Source organism: Anastrepha obliqua, chromosome 1 (genome assembly GCF_027943255.1).
Source record: "Anastrepha obliqua isolate idAnaObli1 chromosome 1, idAnaObli1_1.0, whole genome shotgun sequence".
Classification (NCBI taxonomy): Eukaryota; Metazoa; Arthropoda; class Insecta; order Diptera; family Tephritidae; genus Anastrepha; species Anastrepha obliqua.
Genome location: NC_072892.1, coordinates 118,200,190 through 118,220,375, shown reverse-complemented (window position 1 = coordinate 118,220,375; position 20,186 = coordinate 118,200,190). Strand labels below are relative to the sequence as shown.

General features: G+C 40.6%; 1 protein-coding gene across 4 annotated transcripts in view; it reads left to right on the top strand.

The window, feature by feature from the left end:
* LOC129235854 (mitogen-activated protein kinase kinase kinase 4) overlaps nt 1-19,670 on the top strand; it is a 51,405-nt gene extending 31,735 nt beyond the window's left edge. For all 4 annotated transcript variants that reach the window (XM_054869905.1, XM_054869906.1, XM_054869907.1 and 1 more), the window contains 13 exons: nt 7,116-7,322; nt 10,041-10,548; nt 11,614-11,851; nt 11,919-12,192; nt 12,257-12,493; nt 12,562-12,702; nt 14,912-15,440; nt 15,503-16,948; nt 17,009-17,200; nt 18,341-18,629; nt 18,743-18,849; nt 18,926-19,105; nt 19,166-19,670. In XM_054869905.1, coding sequence (XP_054725880.1) covers nt 7,116-7,322; nt 10,041-10,548; nt 11,614-11,851; nt 11,919-12,192; nt 12,257-12,493; nt 12,562-12,702; nt 14,912-15,440; nt 15,503-16,948; nt 17,009-17,200; nt 18,341-18,629; nt 18,743-18,849; nt 18,926-19,105; nt 19,166-19,252 — 4,435 coding nt within the window. In that variant the 3' untranslated portion in view covers nt 19,253-19,670. The remainder of the gene's footprint in view (nt 1-7,115; nt 7,323-10,040; nt 10,549-11,613; nt 11,852-11,918; nt 12,193-12,256; nt 12,494-12,561; nt 12,703-14,911; nt 15,441-15,502; nt 16,949-17,008; nt 17,201-18,340; nt 18,630-18,742; nt 18,850-18,925; nt 19,106-19,165) is intronic.
* Nucleotides 19,671-20,186: the final 516 nt, after the last annotated feature.

Here is a 20,186-nt window from a genome sequence, read left to right as displayed (position 1 = left end):
CGCATAGATGAAGGAGCTGGCATATGTCGGCAGCACTGGAAAAGAGATGCGCAAAATTACATTTATTTGGAAGCACCTAATGAGTATTAGTAGTCTGCATTTATTGCTTCAACTCGTTAAGTTGCAATTAGTGGCGCCGTAGGCATAACGCCATAATCGTAACCCTAACCATAGCCACAACATTACATCATTTGTCGATTAGTGATGCCGTAACCATAAATAGCTGATTTTTGAAGTAGAATTAATAACAACATTTGCATTTTGTCATAAAAAACGGATAATTTTCCAGTAAGTCAATTAATTTTACGTCGTTAATTAATATTTAAATTTTTATCGCAAATATCAAAACAAAAGGAAAGTAATTCACAGCTGCTTATGGTTATGGGGAAAAAACAAAATTCAATAGATACATACGGCTACGGTTATGGCTACGACGCTATGGTGCGGCATCTATAATCTTTCATAGTGAAGCCCCTATCTTTGATCATAACAGCTGATTGCTATGGTTATGGTAATGGCTATGGTACGGCACCACTTTACTTGTAATGCTCGTGATCTCTCGACACCCTTTATGTTCTCGTTCTTTTCAATTGATATGGAAATTTTTCGTCAAGCGAGCAAAGCCCAAACGCAGCAAGCAGAGAAGTGGCGAATCGAAGGCTTCTATAATTAGGTTTTGACATAGCCTTAACCCATTCACACAGCTCAGTAGGAACTCTTAATAGTTTCAAAATCATAGTGGAATGTAGTTGTGCAGACATAGTAAGATTTCTGGGTGTGGTTTGTCCTTTTATGCAGAAGTTAAGACCACTTCACTGAACAGTTGTGTTGTTGTTTGTTTTACGAAGAGAGAGCAGCGTACGCCTAACCGTCAGTGTGGGTCTTTAACACGAACTAAACCTCCTAACGTCAAAGTACCGATCCTCCCGGTACTAGTTTTAAGTATTTCGTTGGGAGGCGTTTTGAGCACTAACTCAACGTTCGTTACTGTTCGGATGCAATACATGATGCTATTTTTTATATTTTTTATTTAAGAGGCATGTGAAGAGCACGTGACATTAAGAACATTTCTTCATTCAAAATTTTTAATTTCATTTCGGAAAAAATATGAAACCTTGAAACTGAACCAAACAGTACGATTCAGAAGGCCTTTCATATTCGCTATCGAATTGTGACAGCCGTTAAAGGCAAACACTACTAAAAATGAAGCTCGAACTTAAAAGATCCCATAGAAGAAAATTGGTTTTATGTAAGAGGGATGTGAAGGAAATTAAGAATAAAAATTAAGAATAAAAATAAAAAATTTTAAAATATGAACTGAACCAAAATACATTACGATTCAGATGGTCCTTCAAATTAAGAACATTAACATGTGATAAACAAATTTTTAATAGTTGTTTTAGGCGTTTCAACGCCTATTGAGCGTTATTCTGTTTCTATAGATAGAGCTTGTCAAGGAGGAAGAGATGAAGTTGGCTATCAGTGCGCAAGTTTATGTGGGCTATTTGGCGGTGTTTTATTTTGAATAGTTTTGCCTGCCTGTTGCGAACAAGATTTCATATTTAATCGAAAAAAAAATATTGTATGACCCAACTCGACTGCGTTTTTATATCACATTTCTGATGAAACTCTTCGCAATCTGATGTAATGTAATATTAAGTACTGACAGTTAGGCACCTTCAAAAGCATAAATATCCGTACATACATACAGAAGTACATAATATGTAGATGCGTACATAGATGTGCGTGTACTTAAGTAGGACAAATAATATACCCTTCATAAAAAATCTGAACTCTTTAGTGCATAAAGTGTTCTATTTAGAACTAGTAGGCAACTACTGGCGAGTAGCGTCAACTGTGCAGTTATCACCTATCACGGATTTGTATCGGGTCGTTCTATACTTACAAATTTGGCTGTCTTTAGTGAGTATTGTATCGCAGTATTCTCTGTCAAGTTGGCTGCATTTACTTTTCTAAAGCCTTCGACAAAGTTTCGCAGATGGTGTTGGTCGACTAACTCGCTTGCCTGGAATTTCATTCCACTTTTCTGCATTGGCTTAAATTCTATTCGAATCAAAGGCGGTGCATTGTCACACTCGAATCTTTTTTCGCCACCTTTGGCGTACCACAAGGTAGTACTGTGGGTCCATTGCTTAGTGACCCAAAAATTAGTGAAATACCTGAGTATTTAACTTGACTGCAGGCTTACTTTCTGGGCCCAGATACTGCATGCGGCTACCACAGAAGCAAAGGTCACGGGAATGCTAAGTAGACTAATGGCAAACATTGGTGGACCAACACAGAGCAAAAGAAGTCTAATCATGGCGGCCGCAAACTCGATTTTCCGGTATGGCAGTGAAGTATGGAGAATTGTGCAAAACTGCAAAACCAAGCGCAACGCACTGGAGGCTGTTTAACTACTGGCGCTGCAGTCTTCGTTATCAGCGGGGAGATACCCGACGCCCTCATAGACTGGGAACGAATATATGGGTGGGACGGCGCACGTGTTTCTTCGTCATCACTTTCGTCGCGGAACGGAGATGCCAAAACATGCTGCGGGGGCAAAGCCGATGGGAGACTGAACAGAGTGGCAGATGGACGACGAAACTTATTCCATTAATAATGGGTCCAAAGGAACTTCGGAGAAGTGAATTACTTCTTAACCCAGTTCCTCTCGGGCCACGGATACTTCCGGAGATCCCTATCTTCTTCTTAATTGGCGCTATAACCGCTTATGCGATTTTGGCCGAGTTTAACAAAGCGCGCCAGTCGTTTCTTTCTCGTGCTAACCGGCGCCAGTTGGACACACCAAGTGAAGCCAAGTCCTTTTCCACCTGATCTTTCCAACGCAGAGGAGGCCGCCCTCTTCCTCTGCTACCACCAGCTGGTACCGCATCGAATACTTTCAAAGCCGGAGCGTTTGTATCCATTCGGACGACATGACCCAGCCAACGTAGCCGCAGGATCTTTATTCGCTGCGCTATGTCTATGTCGTCGTAAAGCTCATACAGCTCATCGTTCCATCGTCTGCGATATTCGCTGTTGCCAACGTGCAAAGGTCCAAAAATTTTACGCAGAATCTTTCTCTCGAACACTCCAAGCGTCGCTTCATCGGATGTTGTCATCGTCCAAGCTTCTGCGCCATACGTAAGGACGGGCATGATGAGAGTCTTGTAGAGTGTTAGTTTTGTGCGTCGAGAGAGGACTTTACTGCTCAGTTGCCTACTTAGTCCAAAGTAGCACTTGTTGGCAAGAGAGATTCTACGTTGGATTTCAAGGCTGACATTGTTATCAGTGTTAATGCTGGTTCCTAAATAGACGAAGTCTTTTACAACCTTGAAATTATAACTGTCTACAGTGACGTGGGAGCCGATACGCGAGTGCGCCGACTGTTTGTTTGAAGACAGGAGGTACTTCGTTTTGTCCTCGTTCACCACCAGACCCATTCGCTTTGCCTATTTATTCAGTTTGGATGATGTCAATATCATCGGCATACGCCAGCAATTGTACGCACTTATAAAAAATTGTGCCTGAGCGATTAAGTTCTGCGGCTCGTACGATGCTCTCCAACATCAGGTTAAAGAAGTCACACGACAGCGAGTCACCCTGTCTGAAACCTCGTTTGGTATCAAACGGCTCGGAGAGGTCCTTCCCAATTCTGACGGCGCTACTGGTGTTGAGCAACGTCATCTTATATAGCCGTATTAGTTTTGCGGGGATACCAAATTCAGACATCGCGGCATACAGGTAACTCCTTTCCGTACTGTCGAATGCAGCTTTGAAGTCGACGAAAAGATGGTGTGTGTCGATTCTCCTTTCATGGGTCTTTTCCAAGATTTGGCGTATTGAGAATATTTGGTCGATGGTAGACTTTCCAGGTCTGAAGCCACACTGATAAGGTCCAATCAGTTGGTTGACGGTGGGCTTCAGCCTTTCACACAATACGCTCGCTAGAACCTTATAGGCGATATTTAGAAGACTAATCCCGCGGTAATTGGCACAAATTGCAGGATCGCCCTGCTTATGGATTGGGCAGAGCACACTTAAATTCCAATCGGCAGGCATGCTTTCATCCGACCATATTTTGCATAGAAGCTGATGCATGTACCTTACCAGCTCCTCGCCGCCATGTTTGAATAGCTCAGCCGGCAGTCCGTCGGCGCCCGCGGCTTTGTTGTTCTTTAGCCGCGTTATCGCTATTCTCACATCGTCATGATCGGGTAGCGGAACGACAATTCCGTCGTCAACGATTGGGGTATCGGGATCTTCAATTTTTCGGTGACATGCGCAGCTGTCACTGTTTAATAGGTTCGAGAAGTGTTCCCTCCATAATTTAAGATTGCTCCGTACGTCAGTCACCAGTTCGCCGTCTTTGTTCTTACAGGAAAACGCCCCGGTCTTAAAACCTTCTGTAAGCCGCCGAAATTTCTGGTAGAATTTTCGGGCGTTGTTCCTGTTGGCCAGCATCTCAAGCTCTTCGCACTCACGTATTTCGGCCTCTCGTTTCTTCTTTCGGATAATACGTATCTCTTCCTTTTGGAGCTCTCTGTAGCGATCCCACATGGCTCGCGTTGCGCCCGATCGCAGCGTGGCTCTATAGGCGGCATCCTTTCTTTCTGCGGCAGCATGACATTCCTCGTCGTACCAATTGTTTTTTCGGGCTCGCCGGAATCCGATTTCTTTTTCGGCGGCGGTACGTAGAGAACGAGAAATGTTGCTCCATTGTTCGTGGATGCCGGTTTGTTGGGCAGTACTCTCTGAGAGCAGGAGTGAGAGTCGAGTGGCGAATCTTCTGGCGGTCTGTTGTGATTGCAGCTTTTCGATGCCGAACATTCTTTGCGTAGGTAGATGCACGTTTTTTGCTGCACAGAGGCGTGTGCGCAGTTTGGCTGCAACAAGGTAGTGTTCCGAGTCGATGTTGGGACCTCGGATCGTACGTCCATCTAATACACTAGAAGCGTGTCTTCCATCTATCACAACATAATCTGGTTTCGTGTTTTTCGATCAGGAGACAGCCAGGTGGCTGGGTGAATCTTCTTATGCTGGAATCTGGTGCTGCAGACCACCATGTTTCGGGCCCCGGCGAAGTCGATCAGCCTCTGTCCGTTACCGGATGTTTCGTTGTGCAGGCTGAATTTTCCGACCGTGGGACCAAAAATTCCTTCCTTTCCCACCCTGGCGTTGAAGTCGCCAAGCACGATTTTTATGTCGTGGCGGGGGCAGCGCTCATAGGAACGTTCCAGGCGCTCATAGAAAGAATCTTTGGTTGCATCGTCCTTTTCTTCCATCGGGGCGTGGGCGCAAATTAGCGATATGTTTAAAAAACGGGCTTTGATGCGGATTGTTGCGAGACGCTCGTCCACCGGAGTGAACAACAGTACTTGGCGACGAAGTCTCTCTCCCACAACAAATCCGACACCGAATTTGTGCGCCTTTACATGTCAGCTGTAGTAGACGTCGCAAGGTCCTATGGTTTTCTTTCCTTGTGAGCTGCTTGAACCATATGCAGAAGAATCGTCCTGGCCATTCCCAAGTGAATGGCGATCAGTAACTTTCCCCACTTGCGTGGACTTCTACACATGGAACCATCCTCCGGAGATTCCTATACCTAAAGATATTTAAAGCCTGCAAAGCGCCGAGCCTTAAAGCTGAACACACGTATTTGAGTTGTAACAGATGGCTCGCGGAAAGAGATGCTCTGATTAAGTAAATTGGCGACATCGCGCCGAGCAACATAATCAGTAAAATGCTCGAACGCGAGGACAGCTGGAACGCGGTAAAGAGATTCATCGTGGACGTACTATGGAAAAAAAGATAGACCTCGACAAAGCGCAATAAAGCGAAGCCGCACAGATAGAGACAGAAGAAGATGAGCCTATAGCATGAGAGCTGGCTTCAAATACGGAGGATCCAGACGTGGGTGAATAGAATTGGTCCTGTATGGATGCCGTTTTGGGCTCTCCCGAAGTAATGCAGAAAGTAATCCCGGGAAGGGTGTCAAGTTAATTAGTCTGTAAGAAATTATTGTTTCATAGACTAAATATGAAAATAAAATAAATAATTTCATGGCATTTATTTTTTGAATATAATATCCGGAATATGCTCGATGCGGTTACGAGTTACAATAAATCGATTGTTTTGCGCGCTGTATGGGCCGATAGAAATAAATACCGAAGATGCCGCCAGTGCTCTATGAACTTCGCGAACAGATTTTTTTTTTCAAAGTAAATTTCCACAATTCGGAAGCGTTGCTCGGCTCCAAACGATTCATGGTGAGTTGCCAAACCTTACCGAATGGAAATATCAACACAGTTTGTCATTTTCAGCTGTTGAGCCATAGTTATCGATATCGGTAGTGCTCATGCAGCTAACAAAGCAGATTTGTCTGAAGGGTATATCCAATCTATGTACATTTGTCTGTATGCACGCACATACTTATGCGTACATGCATGAGTGAAAGATAGAGATTTATCGAAAACCATAAAATCGTGATATAATTATTTTATGTCAATCAAAATTGTTGCTTAATTCATTTAAAAGCAATATTGAGGTATAATTATAGGCGTGACGACCGGATAGATGTAAGTATTTGTAAATATAAATCACAGCCACACTGCGATACGCCCTGATTATATACGATATGTACCCAAATACGCTTATCAGCAATAATTTGCGACAGGAACACCGGTACGCGATAAGATAAAAGCTGAAGGGCCGATCCACAATGTGGCTTGCGCCATCCCATATGCAAATTAGAAGTGATTTATATCAACAAGCATAAAATGAAACCATCATGCTTTGGGAAATTTGCAGTGCATATACACATACGCACACACAGGCATATTCAAAATCACACAATTAACGCCTGTTGAATTATAGATATAATTTTTTATGGAGAAAAGCTTTGAATTTCGACTTAGGTATACTCGTATATATGGATGTTGGTGCATTCTATTCATTTATATATAGTAAATGAAATATGTATCCAGTTCAGGAGGTACCTGACAGTTGGGAGGGAGAGCAGTACCTAGCGATTAAAGTCAAATTTATATTGTATTTAATTTTTGTTTGTAATTTTTCAACTAATAATTTGATTATAAATTTATCACTTTCAGAGTTGAATTTCGTATAAAGCCCTCGCTGAATAGAGGTGTGAATAGCTATCGTCCTGTTGAATTGGATGAAGAGCTGCTTTCGCCACATCCCGATGATTTGGCGGCGCGTTTTGAAGAGTACGGCACTACACCACCGCGTACAAGGATGAAGATCAAAAGTCGTGATTGGGAGCGCAAAAAAGCACATGCTGTCGCCTCCGTTGGATCGTAAGTAAACATGCCAGTGCTTTTCAATATAAACTAAACACACGTATATATTCAGTGGCGTGCAAACAAAAGTAACAAATTTAGTTCAGTCCAAATTTGTGTTATGCTTTCTTCGAGAAACAGTTTTACGAAAATATGAAGAGTTGATATCAAGTGCATACAGCTGTGTTCATAACAATAGGAGGTCGAGGAATTATCAAGTTTTAAATATTTTTTTATATAAATTTTTTTAATACATTTTTTTTAAATAATATTTTTGCATTCTACAACAAAAATCATTTAACTCAAAGCTTGAAAATTTGTACGAAGTTCACAAAAATTTAATAAATTTACAAAAATTAACATAAAAATGTTCTAATTTTTAATCTGAATATTTAGAAAATTTCAAGATGTGCCGTTTTAAAGTCGAGTTAAAGTACGAAGTTCACAAATTTAATACATTTACTAAATTTCCTATTTTTATTTTTAATCTGAATATTTAGAAAACTTCAAAATGTGTCCACTCAATTTTAGTACAAAAAGTATAAATTTGAAGTCCCTCAAAAATCGCCGAGTTAAACATTTTCTTACATATAAAACACATGTTCGGGAGTCTTGCATATCGAAGAAAACACTCAACATTTCAGCGAAAAAAAAATTGTCAACAATCAATGGGTATTTTTAGCCACCTGAAACTTGCGAAAATAATAATGAAAGGTCTACAAAACTGCATACCCAGAATTTTTCCAAAAGTTCTAAGCAAAAGGTTGGAAATTTTGCTGTTTTTTTGTTAGATAATTTTAATTTTTTTGTGAATTTCATACAAAGTTTGAAACATTGAGTTTGATTATTTTTGTTGCCCTATACTTTTAGAAACACAAGACAAAAAAACTAAAAACAAAAACAAAAAAAAAAAAATAAAAAATAATAATAAATAAAAAAAATAAAATTAACTACAAAAAAAAAATAATAAAAACAATAAAATTAAATACCAAAAAAAAAAATCTGCATACTTTAAATTAAATTAAATGTTTTCAATTCGTCGTGCACATACTACGAGGGTCGTTTGAAAAGTTCGTGGGAAAATAAAAACAATTTTATCTTTTTTTATTTTTCGATTTTTCGATTTTAGGCTTATACACTTCGTCCAACGCTGTTCTAGTTTGTTGATCGCCTTCCGAATAATAGGATTTACCCAAGTCTGAAAAATAGCCATTTGTTTTTACAATTCCCCCCTTTTTTGAATAAAATCTTTTTCCCGCCAGCCGTTTTCTCTATTTGGGGAGCAAATAGTAGTCCGAAGCATGCGAGTCAGCCAAGTCCGGAGAATAGAGGGGATGTGAAACGAGTAATGAGTTGGTGCCCTATTTCAATTAATTTTGCGACTACAACTGCTGAGGCGAGAGCTGGTGCAAAAGGAAAATCACTCGACTATTTTGATTCAAAACGCCAAACGCAAAGAAATATACCGATCTGCCTGAAAATTGGTTGTGATCTTCCAAGGGGTGCTACTAACTAAACATAACCTCGATAGGCGCTAGTAGTGCCATTTCTCTGATTTTTCACGGAATTTCCAAACGACCCTCGACATGGGGGTTCCTTAAAATGAACTGCGTTTTTTTAAATTACACTTTTTAAGAAGTTTGCAAATTATTGATCACTTGATCTTATAATTTTCAAACTATTGAGCTTTGAGACTTTCCGTTTTGAAAAGCGAATTCGCAAATTGGGAGCAAATGGAAGATTTCATGTTTAGCAAAAATTATCTCAAACAGAAATTAATCTTGTGGAAATACCGAAAAAACGAGGAGGGAAACGAAAAATTTCCTTGCGAGACGATCGTAGAATTGTAAGGTGTTTCAAAGAGAATCTCATGAAGTCAGCCATAAAATTAAAAAAAGAGGTGAATTTAAGAGGTGTGTTTTCGTTTTCATTGGGGGGAATTTTTACGTGGCAGGTCCCAAATCCGACGCACAACCAGATATCCTGGATTCCTTTGCCTTCTCATATTAGCTCGCTCTCGAAGGGATGTTCGGAAGCTACTCAGCTGCTTGATACTGGCTAGCTCAGTCCGCCGATCTCCATCCTATAGAAAATCTGTAGGGGGAATTCAAAAGAGCCAAACGACTAACAATCAACAATCACAATGGGCTATGAGCCTGAGTGTGTCCCACAGGACAACCGCTTCAACCTAACCTAACCTAACCTAACAATCAACAACTTCGGGAAATTGTTAATGATGCGTGGCTGAGGATTCCGACACAGTGATGTGAGCAATTGGGGGACTCAATGCCCCGCCGCTGTGCTGCCGTAATACAAAATTAGAGAAATTCAACTCAATATTAGTTACAATTTTTTATCTGCAAACTTTGTAAATTCAGTTTTTCTTTCATTTTTCTATAAAATTGGTCTTCTATCTTTTGTTATAAAAAGTTTCGTTTTTCGTTATAGAATTTATTTAAATGTGTGTACAGTTAAAAAATGGAATAATATTTCGAGGTAATAATAAAAGCTTTCTAATCACATCATAGATTACAATTTTTTCGAAAAAGTCAAATATTTTTTTTGTACTGCTATGTTCGTGTTCGCAACTGTACGTCTCGCCTGTTTGGTAAATGTTTTTTTCTTTTATAAAAACGACTATTCAAATTTTGAACTTTTTTTTGCTTTTGTTTTACACAACACTGTACATACTTTTTTCACAATTTTTTCTATTATATCTATTACCTATATACATAGATCAATAGATCCCATGCCGAGCACACCCAAGAAAGGCATGACACGTATGGCCCGTTCACGTGTACTTCGACGCAACACTATGGACTGTGCTTTACTCAATGAAATGTTCGTCAATGAGGAGAACAAGCGAACCAGCAAGCGAGCACAGGATCTGTTGCGAGATGCCGAGCGAGAGCTTAAGAATTCCATGATTGCCACAACGTCAGCCAGTTATCATCCGCGTGGCTTAGGTATACCAGAAAATTCAAATCATCTAGAGTCGATGGACAAATGTACGCCCCTAAATTCTGATGTATGTCTGCGCGGTTCCTCGAAGGTGGTGGAGTCGTGCAATAGATATATGTGTGTGTCCTCAAGGCCGATCGGATATCGTGCATCGGCGCCAGCGTCGGCATTTGTACAACAGTTGCGTAGTGAACGCACACCAGGCTTGAACATACGAAAAGAGTTTCACGAGACTTTTGCCAATCTTATCAAATTAGGCAGTGTCGATCGTCAGGATGCCAAGGTATGGAATGAAATATATAACACATAAATATCTCTATTTAATTTCCCAAGCAAATTTGTTATTATCGGTTAAGTTTTCAGTCTAAACTGTCTCGGAAGCGCGGAAAACAATTCAAAAATCTACAGTAAAGATAAGATATTCTTAATCTTCTGCCCCTTTTAAAACGCTATACTTGTAGATTGCGCCTCTCAACAAGGCGCAACGAGGTTCACTTAGATTAACTTATTCTGTATGAGTAATATAAAATGTGCAAATAACTTCGTTTTATACCTAAAATGCAATGACCTATAAGAATCAATGAGCTATTAATAAATTTAATTTGAATTGGCATTGCGGCAACGGCGATGACCGAAACTTTGCTGCCCAATATTGGCGCTTAACTTGAAAGAAGCCAATGACATCACAGTGACACTTTGCATGGGTCATGAGAGATTACCAGGTTTGGCCTTTCTTCCAAATTCGCTGAGAGCCGGTTAACGGTCTGATCTTGGCCACATCTTCTGAATTCTTTTCACCAAGGCGCGTTGCCGTCACAATTCCGTGTAATGTTTTTAGTTTTTAAGCCAGTTTTCTCTCATTCAGCTTTGGTATTCTATGCGAATTCCTTTTATCCACCTGTTTTTCCACTTTTTAAAGTTTACTTGAGATCATTGGTGACCGATCGTTCTACAATCTCCAACATGTTCCATAAAGACTTCACTGCCGGCAACAAATTTTATTCCATAGTGCTTTTGCAGCACTACGATCTTTTTGAGAAAAATTGTGAACTAACGTACATATTTGCATCTATTTCCGGGCTGAAATTTCCATTGTGCTCACTGCGACTCTTTCAAGGAGCCCACTTTCCAAGGCTTGCACTTTCAAAATGCACTCACGCATGCAATGAAAAAAGTGATTTCTGGAGGTTTCGTATAGCGGGCAGTCGAATGTCGAAAGTCTAGCTTTTAACTCTGGGAAAGTATTTTTACTAATTTTTTTACATTGAAGCTTTTCCTCTGTCTCTAATTGGTAAAATTCGCAAATTTTCTTCAGTTATTGTAAACTCATAATTTTTTCTCTTTCCAGCTTTCGCATGAGGAGCACACCTGGCAAGCAGAATTGAAAGATCTCATTTGGCTGGAGTTACAAGCGTGGCAAGCAGATCGTACGATGGAACAACAGGACAAATATTTATTCACCGCGCGCCAAGCCGTGCCCGAACTGCTTTCACAAATCATAAACTACAAATTTCAGCCGCGCTACCAACGTGCCATGAGTGAAGTGAGCATGGATAGCGGCATTAGTACGGACAGCAATGCGAGTTGTAAGATATTGTTGCTCTTGCTTCAAATAAGAAGAAATATTTAATTTTTGTTGCTTTTGTCTTATAGCACCACAACCTGGAAGAGTGTGCACTGGCTGCATGTCTCTCTACTGCAAAGAATGCATGGATCAGCAGGAGATCGCCATGAAAGAGGTGGAAGAACTCCTGACTCGTTTGGAAGCCGCAGAAGCGCTGTACCCTTCCTCGCAGGTCATGGGAGCTTTTCATCCAATTTACAAAAACGAAAACTTTGTTGGCCGCATTAAGGCTATGTGCCTGTGGTATAATATAACACGTCAGAATCATTTAAAGCTATGCATCTTTGGCAAAATATTGGCACGGTACCAAGAATGAATAATATTCAATATCTTTTTATAAGCGTACTAAAGGAAATGGTAATTTCAGATTACAGAGTGAAAAGTTTTCTTGGCCGGTGCAGACATCATATGCGGGCACGGACAGCGGCACCTCCTCTGGTGTGGAAAACGATGACTCTGGCGTGAATTCTGTTGATTCAACTAAAACTAGTTCTAGTCAAGCTACGCCTCAACGCAAGCTTTCGTCAATTTTTACACCGCCTAAGGTACAGTTCATGTTGAATGATATCGCGCAAGTGCCCGGTGAAACGTCAAGTAGCAACGAGTAGGTCACTTCCTGTATGGGATATCTAAATTGGTTATTAATCCTTTTACCGCTTGTTTAATTTGCAGATCTACCTCAACTGAAGTTAGTCACTTGTCGTTGGAGCCATGTGGCTCGCTTTTACGTAAAAGTTCAATGCACGACATTAATATATTCAGTGTTGAACCGTTAACTAGCTGCAATGATGCTAACTCTTCAGCGTTATATAGGTAAGCTTATATCGGGTGTTTTTTTAAGAGCTTGAGAACTTAAAATGATAATAAAGGGTGATCAGTTTAGAGGTATCGGATTTTAAATTGAAATAAAACCACCAATACTTAAATTGATTGGGCAAACTTTATTATTTGTGTGTAGAACTGTTTATGACATTTATTTTTTAAAGATAATCTCTTTCAAATATTGGCCGCAACTGCGCCGTAACTCGAAGCCTCAATCGAAGCTGGTTTATACGCAAAGCATTTAGAATTTACATACCCCCACAAATAAAAGTTCAAAAGTGTGATTTCATAGAATCTTGGTGGCCAATCCACTGGTGCGAGGCACGAGATAAATTGCTCACCGAAACGACGACGCAGTAAATCCATTGTATGGATTGTGTTTGTAAGGCAACTAGCGCCGTCTTGTTGTAGAGATCACCGGCTTCAAATTCCGGCATCAAAAGCCAATTATTATGGTGCGAAAACGTTCGCTATTCACTGTTACATTGACGCCAGTCTAGAAGAAATATGGGCCGATTGCCGATGATTCCTCCAACCCAAAGGTCGCTATAAACGATTGATTTCAATGGATGTAATGAATGCTCTTGAATGGCTGCAAGTCGCTCTCCTCAGCTCAAATACGACAAGTATTGATGTAGCCATTAAGCCACTAATGGGCTGGACATTATAAGTTGGCCTAAGCACGCGATGAATGCTTTTCACAGAGCGTCGATTTTCGTAATACAATTGTACGATTTGTAAACGTTGTTGAGGCGTAAATCTTTCCACGATGAAATGCCAATGATTACTGAAATAAATAAAAAATAGGCAGTAGTCACGCGTGTTCTGTCAAAAAACCCGATTGAAAAAAGTACCTCCAATCTGATCACCCTTTATATATAAAACCCTTTTTGGGTGTTTGGCCGAGCTCATCCTCCTATTTGTGATGTAAGTCTTGATGTTGTTCCACAAATAGAGGAAGCTACAGTTTTAAGCTGATTCCGAACGGCAGAAATTTTTTATGAGAGACTTTTTATAAGGCAGAAATATTCTCGGAGGTTTGCCATTGCCTGCCGAGGGGCGACCGCTATCAGGAAAAACTTTTCCTACCATTTTAGTGTTTCATTCACGGAAATTCGATTGTTAAGCGCGCTGTATGGCAAGTTGCGCCGTATTATTGGAAAAAAATGTCGTCGATGTTTAGCTGATTAATTTTTGGAAACAAAAATTCAGTCAGTTTGGCCCGATAACACTCGCTATTCGCCGTAACGGCAGCTCCTTTCTCACTTCGAAAGGAATAAAGAGCGATGATGCCCGCCAGTGCTCTACGAACTTCGCGTACAGATTTATTTTTTCAAAGTAAATTTGCGCAATTCGGAAGGGTTGTTCTGGCGTTAAACGATTCATGATGATTTGCCAAACCTTACTGAACAGAAATGTCAACATAATTTGCCGAGAACCTCCAAGATAGCCATGAAATGCCGCACATCTCTTAAAGCGATGGCTGAGTCATTTTACCTAAGGGTAACATGGGTTCCTGCCCATCGCGACGTTGAGGCTAACTGCAGAGCCGATGAACTAGCGAGACGTGACACCAAATTGACCGATGAGTAATAGACACTGACATAGGCATACCCTTACAAACATGTAAGCTATTTATCCTTGAAGAAATCGTAAGATCAGCGAACGACAGATGGCGTAATGAAACTACCTGAAAAATCGTCCGACAATTTGGTCGATTCTCAATGCTAAACGCACAGAATATCTGCTAAGCCAAAATAAGCTCAATCGTACCACAGTTATAACGGGGCACTGCCTAAAAGCTATACAGATGAGGAAGAGTAGGAGACGATCTCGCAACTTCTGTGCCATTGTGCTGCTTTATACAGACGTAGGTTTACCATTCTAGGTAGACAATTTTTTAATGAATAGGAAGATTTCTGTTCTGCAGAAACCAGGCATATGGTATTCTAAAATTTTTGAAAAGCACACGCTGGTTTTAGGAGAGATAAGAACAAGCTGCCTATGTGGCATCACAATGGGCTATGAACCTGTGTACAACAGGACCACCGCTTCAACCTAACCTAATCTTGCCATTCTGAGCTGTCAAACCATAGCTATCGATATCATTAGTTCTCATGCAACTAAAAAACACCCGTTACATTGCAATCTTAATGCTTATTACTATAATCGATAACTTTCATTTTTTGTTTGCGCTTAGGAAGTTTATTGAAAACGTACTAAAGTCTCGGGGTCTAGCCAAAGCTTTGTCGTTCCTGAATAAATTGCACAATGTTGTGTTATACAAAGCACACATTTCGCTGGAGAAGCCTGGTACGGAGGACTATGACTTCGAGACTGAGCGAATTGATGAGGATGTGCCTCGTTTGGAGCCGAAAATCAGTCGTGAACAAATGGACGAATTGCGCCGCTTTGGTTATTGGAGTGACGAGGCCAAGTCCATCAATTTGCCTACGTACATTCCCTCTTTTGTGTTTCTCAGCGGCATTCCTTTGCAATTTATGCATGAGTTTTTGCGTATGCGCTTGGAAACACGCCCCTCGAAGCCAAATCCACTTAGTTTAGAGCAACTCATGAAGGAGTTACGCGAAGGCTTGACGTTGGCATTGACACATCGCGAACGCTATCAGCGTCACATAACCACGGCGCTGGTAGAAAATGAAGTAGAATTGGAGCGATATATGGGCATACTGAATCATTTTGACAAGACAGTACGAAAAGTATTTGAGGTAATGCAGTAACTTGTATTTTTTTATTTGGTTAAAGTTTATTTTGAAAATATTAATTTCAGTTATATTTGGATTACATCGACCAATTGGTGTTGCAATCAGGCCCGGAGGGCTACAAGAAATCTGCTTTGGAAAAAGAATGGATGTTTACCAAACTCATCAGTCCCATGATAAATGGCATGCACACGATTGCTGCAAAGAAGTTTTGCACGATAATTCGTAATTTATTGCGCAGCATATCGGATCGTTTGGTTAGTCGCGCCTCTGAACTGGACATTCAAATCGATGACACGGCACAACATGGGGAAAGTGATTTGAAGTGGCAACTGCTGACTATCTGTAGAGAGACGCAATCGCTCTTCACTGTGGAACGCGAGTGTTCGGTGAAGGTGCTTTTCTTTGCGAAGATGTTTTGTCGCGATGTCGAAACGACTGACTTCCATCGGGAACACTACGAAGATGATGTGATTAATCAGCAGGAAGACTTTGTGTGTGCGGAAATCAAGGAATCCTTTAAGTTGCTACAAAAGGATGTTTTGGATGTGCGCAACAAATTTTCGAAAATAATCGAGCGTGTACAGGAACGTTGCGGTCCCGAAAAGTTGAGTGATTTGGATGATCAAGACAGGCAAGCCGTACTCTCGCGCACACGTGAGATTTTGCATCAGGGCTATAAATTTGGCTTTGAATATAACAAAGATGTAATTCGGCTGTTTGAGCAGCGCATAATGGCGAAGAAAGATGAGTCGTGTGAGGTGGACTTGGCGTTGGGTATTATTGATTTTGCGAAAATGTGGATGCATTTCGTAATGGAGCGTTGCGAGCGTGGACGTGGAATGCGTCCTCGTTGGGCGTCGCAAGGCTTAGAGTTCCTCATTCTTGCATGTGATCCGCAGATTACGCGCCATCTGGATGAGCGACAATTTGAAGAGCTAAAGAAACAAATGGACTGCTGCATATCACACGTGATTGGCATAACATCTGAGCCGGAGAAGATAGCGCGCAAAAAAGCCTCACCGCGTACACGAAAAACATCGTCGCCGGCTACAAGCCGCTCTCGTACGCCCACACGTACCCCAATGTCCGTGGGCACCGGCACCACCCCGAATACGCCATTAAGTTCGCCACAGTACAATAAATTCTTACATCCGCAATTCAGTTTGAAGGAGGAAGTTTTGCGAAATGCGGCCGACGGTACGCCGGAATACACGGACGCAGAAGGTCATGACTTGGCCGATAGTAATGGCAGCGCTACGGAAAAACTTAACGAATTGCGCCTAATCGTGCCACAATCTCCACCCATCTCAAAATCGCCCACTAATGGTAGCAACTCTTCCTTAGCACCACGGCAGGTGCGTGTGCGTGATGCTGTGAATCGTTTGGATTTGGAAATTGAGGAAAATCTGCGTGAACGCAATCTAATTGGCCATGTGAAGGCATTGAATACCTGTGATAAGGTGCAGATACGTGCACGTAGCGTGAATTTCCATTGGCACCGCGGCATTAAAGTGAGTAGTAATGAAAAGTAGTGATTAGGTTTATTAAAAAAAGATCTCTATCCACTGTAGATTGGCCAAGGCCGTTTTGGAAAAGTGTATACGGCAGTTAACAATAATACTGGCGAACTGATGGCTATGAAAGAAATCGCCATACAGCCAGGTGAGACGCGTGCGCTCAAAAATGTCGCTGAAGAGTTAAAGATTTTGGAAGGTATTAAACATAAGAATCTGGTGCGTTACTATGGCATCGAAGTGCACAGGGTGAGTGTCTAATATGTCTATAATGGTTTAACTATTGTGCTATATGAATAACTGCCGCCGAATGAAGAAAATCTTAAAATGTATGATTTTAGCTCAGACGATTTTTGTGGTACTCGTACACAAAGTACGTGTATTTTCGATAAGATGAGTTTTTGTAGGAAGCAACAGCTTAATGTAATATAGATGTGGGCTAGTTAGGCATGACTGTTTTTGTAAATGCGAATAAAGTTCTGGAGATCGAACTTCCTTGTTTGTTTGGCTCACAACTTTCCATTGGCAAATAAAGGGAGACAAAAATTTGCATTCAAAAGTACTTTAATTACTGATAATTTGAATTACATAAATAAATAAAAAGTCAGACGTATCGGTATTTTCTGTAATATGGAGATATTTTATACATTTTTCTTAAAATTTATTTTTTAGCAGGTTAGTCAAATAAATGAATTTCATGGGAACCACTCACTCCTTTCTTTGTTTCATATTGATGTAAAGGCACCATTTCTCATCTCAAAAGCGCTGTTTATAACCGCGTGTTGCACCCAGGTTCCCAATTTTTCGGTAAATTCCATTGAGTGAAGGTGATTGAGAATCGTTTTATGATCGCAGTTCATCTTTTCCGGCAGTTTACGACTGTTTTGGCGACCGTTGTCCTTCAAAAGTGATTTGAAACGTTCATCGAATTCAGAAGACGTTCCGCTGCCGGACGTGTCATCGACGTCAAAGTCGCCATTTTTGAACTTTGCACACCATTTCCGTGCTGTAGACTTGTCTATGACATCTACTCCATACACGTCGCAAATGTCCCGGGCTGCTTCGGCAGCTTTTTGACCTCGGCGAAAAGCAGAGCAGGTGTCAGAAATGTTGTTTTCTTCCTCCTGGGTATTCCATTTCTAAGCCTTAAAAATAATACAAAATTTAATAACTCAAAAATATAATTAACATAGTTTTGTAGAGCAGAAAGAGTTCTATCGAACCTTTTGTCAAACATCAAACAAATTTGATAGTTGTAAAATAAAAGAAAATATGAAAACGCTATGAACTTATTCCCCAATCCAATAATTCATATCGCTGATTTAATATTTTTTTGTGTTATGAAGCTTAACAAAATTCGTTGTTTGCTTTATTGCTAACTTTTTACAGGAAGAACTTCTCATTTTTATGGAACTATGTTCTGAGGGTACTTTGGAAGCATTGGTCGAATTATCAGGCGGCCTACCTGAGGGTTTAATTCGGCGCTTCACAGTACAACTACTATCAGGTGTTGCTGAATTGCATCGGCACGGCATTGTGCATCGGGATATAAAGAGTGCAAATATATTTTTGGTGGATGGAAGTAATAGTTTAAAACTAGGCGATTTCGGTTCAGCGGTTAAAATACAGGCGCACACCACCGTGCCGGGTGAACTTCAAGGCTATGTGGGCACACAAGGTAAGGGACAGAATATCGGTAAAAAACGGGAGTTATTGGAACAAAAAATAAAATCAAAATTATAAAAACATTTGCTACTCTATTGTTTTTATATTTACTTTTCGTGTCTACAGCTTATATGGCGCCAGAGATATTTACCAAAACCAATAGTGACGGCCATGGTCGTGCTGCGGATATCTGGTCTGTGGGCTGTGTGGTGGTTGAAATGGCATCGGGACAAGTAAGCAACTCGCGCGCTTTTTCAAAACTAATAACATATAGAAATCGCATTGACTAATATTTATTGCCAATTTCAGCGTCCATGGGCACAATTTGACTCGAATTTCCAAATTATGTTTAAAGTGGGAATGGGTGAGAAACCGGAAGCGCCCGAAAGTCTTTCACAGGAGGGACATGATTTCATAGACAAATGCTTGCAACACGATCCAAAAGATCGTTTGACCGCCGTAGAATTACGGGAGCAAAACTTCTGCAAGGTACCCAAGTTTACAGCTTAGCTGGAATTTAGACCATTAAAATGTTATTTGATTTTGCAGTATGGCCATGGCGATGAACAGAACTGTTGCGACCACGCGCAAGAGCAGATACGACGCTCATTTCGGCGTAACGTCAATTTGAGATAACGCGTCGTAATGACGATCACAGTGACCTTGCTACTTAGTGCGTTAGATGCATTTGTGCTTGCATACAATACATACCTTTGTGAAAGTTTAGTGCGTATATATGCAGTTGTATTATAAAAGGAGAACTCTTTCAGCGTCAAATTATGCAAAGCTTCCATGTAGAAACACACTTATAAAGGGTACATCATCTATACATACATTTATATTTATTTTAGCACTTAGATAAGAAAATGTTAACAGTGACTTAAGATGCGCCTTAACATGTTAGAACTAAATATTTGTGTGTGTTTGACTATGTTAACGTTAAGATTTTGATAGTATAAAATACGAAATTGTATGTATCTGTAAAGAATACACATTAAATGTGCAACTTAATCAAATATAAATATACTTGTAAAAGTTCTGCCTGCAGGCAATATATGGTCGAATTATTTCTTTTATAATGGAAAGGGTGATTAGATTGGAGAATGGTTGGTTGGTTAAAGTGGTGATTCTTCCAGAATCCAACTAGCGCTTCTGCACCATTTTGTTGAGGTACTTCTTCCAATAGGGTGTTTTTGACAGATCACGCGTGACTACTGCCAAACTAAATACATACTTTTTTTGGGTATTCATTGACATTTCATCATGGAATAATTTACGCCTCAACAACGCTTACAAATCGTACAATTGTAGTACGAAAATCGACGTTTTGGGAAAAGTGTTCATCACGCGTTCAGGTCAATTTATGGTGTTCAGCGATGAGGCCCATTTTTGGCTTAATGGCTATGTCAATAAGCAAAATTGCCGTATTTGGGCTGAAGAGAGCAACCGGCAGCCATTCCAGAACAGCCTTTACATCCATTGAAAACAAAGACACAATCGTTTGGTGCGGCCAATGAGCTAGAGGAATTATCGACCCATATTTCTTCAAAGACGAGGCTGGCGCCAATGT